Source organism: Stegodyphus dumicola, chromosome 3 (assembly GCF_044657685.1).
Source record: "Stegodyphus dumicola isolate Sdum_Otavi_A_Nest chromosome 3, ASM4465768v1".
Lineage (NCBI taxonomy): Eukaryota > Metazoa > Arthropoda > Arachnida > Araneae > Eresidae > Stegodyphus > Stegodyphus dumicola.
This window is the reverse complement of record NC_140770.1, coordinates 93564768-93578337: the sequence shown is the minus strand read 5'-3', so window position 1 is coordinate 93578337 and position 13570 is coordinate 93564768. Positions and strand designations below refer to the sequence as shown.

The 13570-nt window shown below is 32.7% G+C and overlaps 1 protein-coding gene across 1 annotated transcript in view; it reads left to right on the top strand.

The window, feature by feature from the left end:
• Positions 1-13570, top strand: part of c11.1 (maestro heat like repeat family protein c11.1) — a 183587-nt gene that overhangs the window by 8100 nt on the left and 161917 nt on the right. The window contains exons 3-5 of the mRNA XM_035361194.2: positions 8095-8240; positions 12405-12536; positions 12629-12791. Of these exons, the coding sequence (XP_035217085.1) occupies positions 8095-8240; positions 12405-12536; positions 12629-12791 (441 nt within the window). The remainder of the gene's footprint in view (positions 1-8094; positions 8241-12404; positions 12537-12628; positions 12792-13570) is intronic.

The following is a 13570-nucleotide window of genomic DNA, read 5'->3' as shown; positions in this document are numbered from 1 at the left end:
AGACAGATTTGTGACCAACAAGTCATTCACCCCAAGCCTTCAACTCCGGCTTTTACCAGAATCGATCAATGAGGCGAAACAAGTTCTCAACGGACTTAAAATATTTGTGGTTCTTATCAACTCTGGACTGCCTCTATTATGTAAATAACTTGTAAATCAAAATTCTTCCAAATCTAATGACAGTGTTAACGAGAAACCTGTTAATGGACAGATTTCTTTGAACACTTACTCCAATTTCTTGCGCAGTGTGGAATGCCAACGGGTTACACAACCATATGCATGAACTCGGTAATTTTCTTCAATTTCATAACATCGATATAAGAATAATCATTGAGACACATGCTCAGGCATGCCAGCATCTCGCTATTTCTAATTATCAGCTATACAGATGCGATCAAACAACCCATCGCAGCAGTGGAGTTGCAGTATATGTTAAACGATCCTAACAGTCTTGTTTCTTCAAACAATTTAAAGACAACAGCAGTGAAGCACTCACAGTGTCAGTCACCCTTCTTTCTTATGGGAATATAATTTCTGCAGCTATTATAATCCCCCAAAAGCAGACTGAGTGATACGAATTTTGAATAATCTTCTCCCCAGTGATACTCCAGCTATTCTGGCGTGGGATTTAAACGCGAAACATTCTGCCTGGAATTGTCTTTGCAGCAATGTGAACAGTAAAATTCTACATGACTACATCCTCAGTCATGTAGTGGTTATCCATGCACCTAATTAATATACATACCAACCTGACAACAATCGAGAGATTGGAGATTTTGGATATTCTTCTATCTACAATGACTATTCCGATGCTTCTCACAGTAAAGCATAAGATAACATCTGATCACCTTCCTGTTATTGCAATGCTAGGTGTTTCAAAAATGAACTGTGTAAATACAAGGACTGTAACTGATTGGTGTTTATTTGAAAATTTGCTGCAAAATAGAATTGTGTGTTTTAGTGATTTGAGTACTGTGACCGGAATTGACTCTGCCATTAATTCGCTCACCTTGCATATTAAAACAGCCTTTGAGCTGTTTTAATATGCAAGCCAGCAATAAAATTCCCGTTAGCAACAATTTATATCGCTTGCCTAAAAACATCAGAGATATGATGAGACAGCATAACAGGCTTAGGAAGTCATATGATGTGACTTGGGATCCATCTACCAAACAAGAATACAACAGGAATTACAAAAGAATTAGCAAGGCTATCAAACTTTAAAAAGTAGAATTGTGGACAGAAAAAATACTGAATTTAAAGGTAAAGATGGTTCCTTCTGGACTTTAATTAAAAATTTGAAGAAAACCTTCTCCACGAACTATCCTCTTCATTATAATATCTCTGTAGCCACATCCAATCAGGAAAAAGCTGATATGTTTTCATCTCACCTCCAAACTCAATTTATGCCTAATGACTGGCAAGCGAATCCTTATTTTGAAAAGGATACACTAATTAAAGTTCGAGACTGGCTCAACGCAACAACAGCCAAAAATATTTGTAAATTAACTACTCCTGCTGAAGTTTCTGATATTATAAGAAAATTACATCCAAAGAAAGCGCTGAGAATAGACTGTATCACTAACATTACCTTAAAACATCTCCCGAGTAACATCATCACCAAAATTACTAGCATTTTCAATGCTTGCATTTCAAACTCTTACTATCCCAACCCCTGGAAAGTTGCAAAGATCATCATGATACCCAAAGCGGGGAAAAATCAATTTCAACCAGACGGATTTCTCCCAATAAATCTCCTCCTGAGCCTAAGCAAAGTCTTTGATAGAATTCTACTGGGAAAAATGAAATCTTATCTCATCTTACTGCCCCCTAAAGAATTTGGGTTCAGAGCTCACTTTTCAACTTCCAAAAAACTAGTAAGATTGACTGAGTTTATAGGCTCAGCTTGTCACTGAAATCAAAATGTTGCTATCCTCATGCTGGATGTGGGGAAAGCTTTGGACCGCGTCTGGCAGGAGGGTCTCATAGCGAAATGTATTGATGTCAACTTTGAACGTGAGCTCCTGCTAATTATTTTCTCTTTTATCAGCAGCAGAAAATTCATAGTTTCTGTTCACGGTGCCTTCTCTTCAGAACGTCCAATTCACATTCCTCAAGGGAGTGTATTAGGCCCAATTTGTCTCTTCTATACTGCTTCTATACTGTCTCTTCTATACTGCAGACTTCCCTTCTGTACTCTACAACATTAACTCAATTTTAGCTTGTTACACAGACGATACTGCTTGGGCGGTGAAATCTGCAAATGTGAATCATGCAGTTAAAAACTCCAAGACCACATCCCTCTTATAGAAGACTGGTGCAAAATGTGGAATATACAAATTAATGCATCCAAGTCTCAACTACTCATCATCAGAAAAAATAAAAATAAAAAGAACCTCAAGAGGTAACTCCTATTGTTTAATGAACCCATACCTGTTTTGAAACATGCTAAGTTATTAGGAGTTACTCTCAATAGTAAAATGACATGGACTAACCACATTAATAATGTGAGAAATAAAGTTATCTATGTAAGGAAATGCTTGTATCCTATGTTAGGACACTTTTCAAAACTTGATCTCCCCAAAAAGAGATTAATCTATCTTTCAACTATTCATCCTATCATGACGTATGCCTCACCAACCTGGACTACTGTGACAAAAACTGACTTAAACAAGCTTCAGGTTGTGCAAAATCGTTTTCTAAGACTGATAACTGGTGCTCATTACTTTGTGTGGAACGAAGTACTCCACAGAGACTTAAAAATCGAGCCACTGGATACTTTCTTACGCAAAACAAATGACAAGTTCTTCAGGAAAGCTAAAGACTGTGAACATCTGAATTTATTTAATCCATTTCATTTTGAAATATTAGACGAAGACAGACATCTGTGTCCTTTCGCAGCTTTCATCCTGAATAGCAATCAGAACTTCCCTACGCAGTTGCTATCTATTTCATTTAGTGACTATTGGAACTGTAAGTCCATCTTTTACATCTTTGTGATTAACTTTTGAAAGTGAGTGTAGTGTGGTATTGTAATTAATGCTGTTTAGTATTGTAATTAATGCAATTCATTATTATTAGGACTAATGTATAATGTTAGATGTTAATAGCTGTCTTTTTTTATAGCTCAAGGAATATACACTCACTTCCGAAAGTTAAGCACAGAGATGTAAAATAAAAAAAAAAAAAAAAAAAAAAAAAAAAAAACAGCAAATATTGCTTTGATTGACACAAAATTTGGCAGGAAAGTAGCATATATATTTCTGAATAATATATATATATTTCTGAATTATATATATATATATATATATATATGTATACAGAAATGAAAACAATATTAAATTTTTGTAAGTTATCAGATAATGACATACTGGAGACTTAAACAGAATTATGTATAAAGTGAAAATAAACAGCATAAAATTCAAAAAAGGACATTAATAGGGTATGTGATCCCCCCCCCATCTGTATACAAAGTTTACACCATGACCATGCATTCAATTAGGTGGTCAACCACCGCAGAATTAAGCAATCACCATTCTTCTTGTAGAGCAGTTTCCAGCTCAATAAGAGTGGCTGGAGGTGGGAAATGTGATGATAAAGCACAGCCGAGAACATATCAAAGATTTTGAATGGGATTAAGGTCGAGCGAATATGCTAGCCACACCATATGTGCAATCCCTTCAGGTAGTCATCGACGATGTCAGCTCTATGGGGACGTGTGTTATCATCTATTAAAACAAAAGTAGGGCCAACTGCTTCAACGTACAAACTCACAATGGGTTCTAGGATTTCATCTCAATACCGGACAGCCGTCAAAGAACCCCGTTTAAAGATGTGCAGGTCGGTGCGGTATCCTAATGAAATCTCTGCGCACACCATAATGCTTCCGCCTCAGAATGTGTGATGTTCGGTGATGTTTTGGGACTGATTGTGTGTTCGTTGCTTACGCCATATCCTTATATGCTTTTCGTCTGGCTCCAGAGCAAATCTTGACTCATCAGTAAACATGACATTGCCCCATTCAGACACATTCCAATTGACATGTTCACGGCACCACTCTAATCGTGCCCCTCTTGATTGGATGGATAGAGAAACACATACTCGAGGTACCCGGGCTTACAGTCCACTCATATGTAATCTTCGGTGTGCAGTAGCTGCAGATGTCGCCTTACCAATGGACGCTGTAACCATAGATGTTGCATGTGTGGAGGTCGCTCTGCGATTTCGCTTGGCTACAATAGCAATATATCAATCTTCCGCAGGGGTTGTAATTCTTGGGCCACTGGCTACGGGCCTTCGGACAACTATCTGTGTGGTTTGGAATTGTTTTCATAAACGTGAAATTACAGAATAATGAATGCCGAAGAAAAGAGCAACATCTGTGATCGACTGTCCTTCTTCAATGCACCCCACAGCACGCCAGCGCTCAGAATCTTCCATTTGTCTTGAGGAAGTCATAGAAACACGTATATCTTGAAAACAAATGGTATGAAAGTTTTAAACACCTTCTATCAGCACTTACAATCAACTTCTGTAACCCTTCATAAAGCTGGCTTCTTATAAGACTGCTTTTTTTTGCATATTTCTTGACATGAAAGTGAGATTGGCTGTTACCTAACATATTTGTATTCTTCCATCTACCTCTGCAGCGAACTGCATCCTCTTCGATTCTAATTGGCTTCCGGAAATTAGCATTTTCCTCTCCATGCTTAACTTTTGGAAGTGAGTGTATATGAAACTGTTTTGCCATTTTGAAATCTTTTAATTACTCATATCTCCATAATTATCACAACATCCAGAATGTATAAAATCCTTTATTTAATTTTTATCAGTGATACAAATATAAGACAACAAACCTTAATATGTTTTGTTGTTAATATAAAAATACTAGGTAATGTGGTTAAAAAACATGTTAAAGAAAATCTCTACAAAAACAAATAAAATAAAAAAAAAAATTTGTTTTGCAATAATTATATGTTGGTAATGTAAGCAGATATTTACTGCTGTAATAAATTTGAGAAGTTTTTTCAATTCATATTTTCTCTCAGTACAGTCAAAATCATTGCTTACCTCACTGTATTTTTAAAGTAACATAAAAGTAATTATTTATTAATAAAAATAATAATTTAAAAATTATATATAACTTGTATAACTTAAGTGGCCAAACCCTACATGTATGTATGTGTGTGTAAGTAGGCAATGTATATATATAGGTAATGAAGAGCAAATGTAGCAACCGAGAAATTATTCTTTTTTCAATTGTATTTAAACACTTTGTGGCTACAATTCACTAGGCACATTAATCATGCCTGTTTCAGATTAGTTAGATTTTAGAAATAGTTGTGATAGGAAGAAAGGCATTAAGCAATGCCTTATTGAGAACAGTTAGAAACCAAGTGCACAGTTATCCGATATAGGAACTCACAGAGTTTCAAACAGAAGCACTGCATGTAAAAATTTTAAAACCATTCTATATATTTATTTCACTGAGCAAGCAGTTTGTTTCATTGAGCACATAATATAAATTTTGTTCACTTTTGGCAATTACACATATGGAATAAATGACACTCATAATTGATGATCTCAGCTCATGCTCAGTACTAAAACTGAAGTGTGCAAAAAAGTTCACAACGGGAGTTGAAAACATTTCTCGTAAACATCAATTCATAATTGCAATGCTAAGATCATTCAAAAAATTTCAAGTAAATTTTGAAGTAGTGATGGTTAACTGCATCTTTAAAGCAGTTTTTAAATCCCAAATGAGCACTCCTCCCACTTTCCCGTTCTTAGATACCACACAGAACACGGATGACGATTTAAATATGAATGCAGAAAATAAAATCAGTGCAGACTTGCATTAAAATTTTCAATGAAACAGAACTTTTCTCACTGTCGACTAATTGTAATAAAGTTGGAAGAAGCTTATTATAATAACTTGGCATGGCAGATGGATGCATTTACCATAAACATGCAGATGTGGCCAAATGCGATTGTTTCCTTTATATTCGTGTTTGGCATACATTTTTATTTAATTCGACAGTACAGTCAAAATAATGTTGGTATAATAATCAAATTGGTGCTAAAGTGCATTTTTCATAAAAAACATTTTACATCAGATAAACTTGAAAAATGTATTTTTTGAAAGCAGTACACAACAGCATATTGCTACAGCAAAATGAAAGAGCACAAAGAGAAGCGAAAAAAGAGTGGCGAACGAAGAAGAGCTCAAGATTGTACAGCAAAGATCTTTTATACCAAGACATGATTACACTAACCATTACATTTCTGATCACATTTCAAGAATGTGTACATTAAATGATTTAAATTTCAAGATGCATAATAGATTAATATTGTATGCTGGGTTAAGATTTTGTCTTCCAGAAATAATTGCACAATAAAGATTGGATGATGCAATTAGGGGTAAAAGGCTTATTTTTAATGTATTATTAGAAAGGTAGATATATTTTACACGCACATGCACACATATATATATGTGTGTGATATTTCGGCATCAGAGTTCAGGCATGTTTTTTTACACAATAGTAAGGCTAATCCAAATGAAGAGGCAAGTTGATTTAGCTTTTAATGCTACATCTTTATTCCATAGCTTTAATTCAATTTTTACCGTAGATCATGCTTTACTTCATATGAAATTCTCTAAATCACATATTCAATAGTAGTTTAAACCAAGTATGACTAAAGTTAAACTTTATGCATCATTAATTTTTCTAACAAAGGAAAGCTAGATCAAGCAGCAGCGAGATGTATAGCACAGGAGGAGAGGTGAGTTTCTAACGCAAAATGGCGCGCATTCATTATTTTTAGTAGTGGTTATGTAATAGGTTATCAAATTGTAGAAGGTACTGGTCTTGGGGAAAGATCCTGAATTGCAGAAAGTTAATTAAAGGTTGCATGTTCGCAAAGAGCAAATCTGTCATGTTTTTTTTTATATATTTTATATACATATATAATCAAATGAATGAGAGGGCAATAATACTGTTAAAATTCCAAAGAATCCAATAAAGTAAAAATTTAGAAAGCTAATGAAGAAAACTAAGAATTGCAATTTCAAGACTATATAAATTCCAATCTACTAAGTCGTAATAGAAAAGGGAAGTAAGAAAAATTAAAACGAAAGGTAAAATAAAATTGATTTTATTTAAAAGGAATTAGAAATATTGTAAAAGAAAAAGTGACAGATTTAAAAAATTGCCTTTATTACACAAGCTAATAGTAGTGGAAATGCATAAGAATTGAGATGCAAAAATTGTGAATAAAAATTATAGCAATATTGCAGAAAATTTTATATACATACACACACACACATACATTATATGTATGTGTCTGTGTGTATATATATATATATGTTCAAAACTATTTGTCAGATATGTATAAGGACACAGATATCATCGTGAAATGTGTTCAGACAATTAACTAATATATAAATAGTGAAAGAAAAGAATCGTGGTGTAGTATAGGAGAGTAATAAGCTATACAAAAATTATAATTGAGAAAACACTATTTACTGATGGTCTTTTTATAAAGTCTAAAGTTCTCAGATCAAACCTTTGCCACTTAGAGGGTTAATTTTATATAAATATGTAATTTATTATACTTTATACTCTGTAATCAGTAGCATCCCTTCAAAAAGCATTATGCAGAATGTTTTATGTGATAAGTAGGTTTTATTTCTTTTATGAACTGAGGCTGATTTGTATGATATTCATATGTGTGAATTCATATGTGTTAAGATATAAAAAATGTAAAAAAACGTATATTTATATCCTTAATTGGCAGTATGTATTTAGTCATGCAATCACTAAGTATTTAAGTAAATATCAGAATTTTAATATATGTATTCAAATTTTTGATTAGTTGCTAAAACTGTCTGTACCTATCAAAAAGCAAAATCAGACTACTATCAGCTACTTTTAAAGTATTCAAATTACATTTTGCAACTTTTTCTTTTGACTAGCGATAACATTTATTGCCTTTCTCTGATTGATAGAAAAGTTTTTCTGAGGATTGTTATTGTTAAGTACAAAACTTTCTTAAATCAGAGACACTGCATACTAAATATGTTTTGTTTTTTAGATATTGTCTTTGCATTGATTGATGCTACACTTGATCGAAATGACAATGTTACTCAAGCTGTACAGCTATCTCTATTCAATATTGGGAAACATCAACCGAATTTAGTCCTTAGTAGCTGCCATTCATATTTAGGCAGACATCCTAAGGTAATAAATAAATTTATTCTAAGTAAAAGGAAAAGAGTGCTTTAATGTGCTAGTTTGTTTGATATGAAGTGTAAAAGTATCACATGTCATTCTGCTTTTCTTTAGTAGCATACTGTATGATCTTCTTGATAACATGTGTTTAGAATTCACATTATTTATTTCGTATGTTTAAAAATGATTAGGATTCTTCATTAAAATGTTCCTTTTATTTCACAATACTTTGAATCTCATATCAAGCTTTAAAGCAGCAACACTCTATTAAATGAAAGAATGTTGAACTTGATCTTTCACTTCTTTATAAACTGTTTAACAATTTCTAATTTATTTTCAGTTAATAAAATAACAATTTACAGAATTGTGGCATAGTAAATGCATAGATTTCAGCTCATATGGAATCTCTGTTTGTGTATTTGTTTTTTGATCAAAATACACAAACAACAGATCAAAAAACAGTTTTTTTTTTTTTTTTTTTTTTTTTTTTTTTTAATCTGCTGGCCATAATGAATTAAATAATATTGGAAACTGTACATACAGCTTATGTAAAATGATGTTTCAGAAAATCAAAATTAAATGTTCAAATGTCTATCTGCTTACAAGATTGTGGCTGTAGTTTTTAAAATTTGCTGTGTAAACAAATGCTTCAAAAGGTTATGACTTATATCAATAAACATTTCTCTGTAAATATTAGTTTGCAGATTTTCTTCAGCTTTCTTCCACATAATTTTCTTGCTCTGCATGTCATCTTCCTCTCCTTTTCTGTTGAATAATGAAAAAGTGAGTGTATTAAATTTTTAAAGATTTAAGTGCCTGACTCTTAACTTTCTTTGGTGGCAGACAAAAACTAACATAAAAGTACAGAATAATCTACCTAAAAATAATTTGCTAATTCCTCTTAAATTATAAAATCAGTCTCTTCGAAGGAAAAAAAATCAAGCATTTAAATACATTCCAGGCACCTAAAAAAGCATTACAATTTATCCAAAACCATCATTTAAATGCTTATAAGTAATTTTTTTTTTTTTTTTTGCTGATTACGTGCTCTGCCCTTAGGCACTGCACGGAAAGGGAGGGATGCCCCGTGGGAGGTCTTTTTAAGGGAAACTGGCTTGCATCCACATTACACATGGGAAAAACCACGAAAATGCCCATGCAGCCAGCCCGTTTGCTGAGATTCAAACCCCGGATCGAACTACCAGTGTTCAGCGGCTTTAACCGCTGGGCCACTGGTGGGCTAAATAAGTGGTTAGTACATAAATTAAAGGGCACATTGTGAAACCCTATAGTAACAAAACCTCGAGTAGAACTCCAAGTTTCTTAAAAGCCGTACGGATCTAACAATGGAGTGACTGGGCAGACCCAAGTTAGGTAACACAAAATAAACAAAGAAAAACATAAATATACTAATCAAAACACATTTATTAATTCCAGACTAAATTTAGTTGGATAAACTGATCAGTATCCTACAAAATTAACCTTAAAATGAAAAATACGTATATATCATTCCAAAATTAACACTTATATTAATAGTAAGTATAAATTTTTTTTTTAAATGTTCTATAACTCACAAATTTAAGTGGTTGAACAAATTTTCTAATTATTCGTTTACAGATACATTAAAATAACTTGACATTACTTAAATCTTCAAATCATTTTGTTTACATGTAAATTAATGTAATTGATCATTATTTAATTCATCTGTTCACTTCGTTTACATGTATATTAGTATAATTTATCATTACTTAGTCACAGTTTAAATAGAAAAGACAGGGGAAAAAAAATCATCACTCACAAGTTTATACATCAATCTTCTATTACTGGAGATTTACTAAGTATTTAAGTACATCATTAAGTACATTAAGTGCATCATCAACTGAATATTAGGGATATTTAATTTAATAGTTCAACAGATCTTCCTGCTTATTTAGTTTGACCACCTAGGAAATCTCTACAGAAACCCTAATTGGGCTAACTGCCAGATACAGGTCAAGAATCTTTAATGGCTAGGTTGACAATGAGTTTTACATACCAGTTTCATGTGCAGGCAGGGTGAAAAGTATGTGTAGAATTATCTCACACTAAATTGCGCTTTTTGTCAGAAACACAAGATGCTGGATACTGATCAAAAGTATTTAATGGTTTGGTTCACTATGAATTCACATCAGTTTCGAGTTAAGAAAGGATGATCATGAGATGCAGATGAGGTGAAAACAGTGTGCGAAAATCTCAGAGTAAATTTGACTTTGCATCTCGTATTAAATTGCTAAATCATCTCGGACTGAATTTTGCCTTCTTTTGCGCAGATTGTCAAATAGGGCCCCTCGCGAGAGAGTGCTCGTTTCGCTACTTCAGTAGGCGAAACTTCTCCTAAGCAACCTTCTGTAGTTAGCCATAGAACTCCTTAAGTTTAAAACTTTTCATGTTGCCTTTCATATCTTCACATAACATTTAACACTTATGCTTTTTCTTTAAATTCATTTTTCTTACCCTCCCCCTGCTGTCCAGCACTTGTAATGGGTGAAGGAGTGTGTATATTGGTACAATTTTCAATAACTAGCTACTAATTGAATTTGTATAAGGTTAGTAAATTAAACACACTAGACTTCTAAGACATCTTTTTTCAAGAATCTGTACCTAATGTCTTAAGTTTAAGTACTGTTTAACTTACAAGAGTTGGCTAGAGAGCCTAACTTTCTGAATGTTATTTATCCTATTCATTGAAAGCTAAATGAATAAACTCACGTTATTGAGATGGATGAGCCTGCCAGTTCTTGCACAGCTGTTCTATTCTTGAATGTATGTTGGTAATATTGTCTTAAATCAGCATATATGTCAATTTCAGTACTTTGCTTTATCTTGAGTTAGTGATCAAAATTCTTTCTCACACAGATATGTAGAAGCAAAGAGAATTACAATCTTTAAAGCTCCAATGTTAACAATTCACTGTATTCTGTTTTCATTGGTAATGAGATCCAGAAATTAGCAAGACTTTCTGCTTGGAATTTTAAGTCTGATATCATTTGAAAGTTCAGTTAACTGTTTTGTGTCATCAAGTGACAGTTTGTTATCTTCAGTATCACAATGGAAAGAATTACAAACCTATGAAAATTTTAACACTAGGAAAATAGTTTCAAATTTTGACGTCGGAGTTTCAAGATGCAGACATATGCCACCGCATAATTTTTTTTTCAACTTTTTCAATGATATCATTTTCTCCTAAAAAAAACTTTTCTGAAGTTGGAAATGGCAGAAAATTTCTTTTTTACACAACTAATTCGCAAACCAAGTTCCCTTTCAAAGCTCTTTTTCTCATGAACTTTGAGAGCAATAAAAGAAATACATTATAGGTGGAGATTTAGTTCATTTAGTTTTTAGAATACATTTGAAACATATGTCAAATGCCATCAGCAAGAAATGATGTAGAATCTTCACTGATTTTGTTTACAAATAACATTTTTTAGAAATCTATGAAGTCCATAAAGGCAGGCTGTGTGAGGACCATAGAGAAATGCTCTCTAGACAATTATTTGATCCATTGGTTGGATTTTTACCTTGTTACATTGGGTTGACAAAATCATAAGATAAATACTATTTTCCACATTTATGTCTTCAGAAATTTTTTCTTATGGGCATTGAGAATAATGAAAGAAATACCTCATACACAGAAATTTAATTCATTTAGCTTTCAGAATACATCTGCGAGTATGCCAATGTACCTAACCAAATGCCATCAGCAAGAAGTGATGTAAAATCTTTGTTGATTTTATTTACAAATAACAGGATTTTTTTTTTTAATCTAGAAAAGCGGCAAGGGCAGGCTGCAAGGACACTTGTGGTTCATTCTCATAGTAGTATCAGTCCACTGCAAAGAAATGCTGTTCTAGATAACTTCTTTGTCAATCGTTTGGATTGTTGGCTTGTTATGTTGGGCGGCAAAAACATAACAAAAATATATTTTGCATTTTTTATCTTCAGACTCTTAGTTCATTATTTATTTTTTATTTCATAGGCCTAAATTTTGGATTTAAATTTAGTACTTTGCCATTATTTTGATGTTGCTGGTTACGAGAGATGTTGCTGTATTTAAAATTTTAATATGTATGTACATTCTGTAATGTAAGTATTTGTGATAAAGTCAATTTTAATATGTTTTATTTATATTTTTAGTTGGCTTTAGTTCACAAAATTATCATATTAGGAATTATTGAAAAAATTTGTAATGAAGCATTAGATTCAGTGAAGAAAAATGTAGCAGTAGATCTTATCAAATTAGCTGTGGAAGAAATGGTAAACACAAAGGTAAATAATCTGAATGAATAGTTATTGTTAATTTTTTATGAACAATTAGATGATTTGGAATTCATTCTGATATTGTACTTTTGTCTCCAAAGGAAATAGTGCCTGAGTGGCAGGGTGTTGCAAGTGGAATATTGGTATCTTTGGGCCGAAAATACCACAATGAAGTTATGGAACAACTATTAATCAAATTTCAACCTGGAGTTTTGCCTCATTTTTTTGTCATCCAGACTATGGCAAATCTTGCATCTGCAAATGGTAATTTTTTAATAATAAATACAAATTACTCTATTTTGTGCAGCATGTGAATATTAATTTTTTCAATATTTTTCCCCTCCTAAACCTATGCAGTTTTCTCTAAATGTAAAATTTTCTCATCCATCATTTCTTAGAATTCAACTGTTAAATTTTTATGTTTTTCGTATGTTTAGAAAATAAAGTTAATTTCTGATAGCTCTGATAGTTAAAGTTTATTTTCCCTCAGGTTTTTAAATACAATAATCTTTTCAGTTACTCTTATCTAGTCTCATTTATAATGTTTTCACTTTGACTAATCATGTTTTTGTCAATATTATTTTTTTGGCAAATCAGATTTCTCCTGCCAATTCTAGGAAAAAATTCAGTGCACAATGTATTCTGAGCAATGCATTACTTCATTCAGAAAGAAAATTGAAAAGAGATTATTTTTGATCCCAACTTTGAAAAATTTTCAAGCTTATGTTTCTAACAAATTGCTGTTATCTTTGGGTTGTATATATTTTTTTCATTAATTCCCGTTTCTTTTGCTTACATTGTTTCTGTGGATGTCTTATGTTCATCTGCACACACCGCTAGCTGACATCACATTGTTTCATAATAGCTGCTCACGCCACCAGCTGACACTACATTGCCTTTACCATTATTCTGTTACCATTTATTCTGTAGAAGCTCATGTGTTTTTATGAATAAGTTGTGTTAGTAAAATTGATTGTTTAGCTATATAGGAAGCAACACCGAGCCACATCCACAACTCTTACGATGGCGAACCATCTACACAC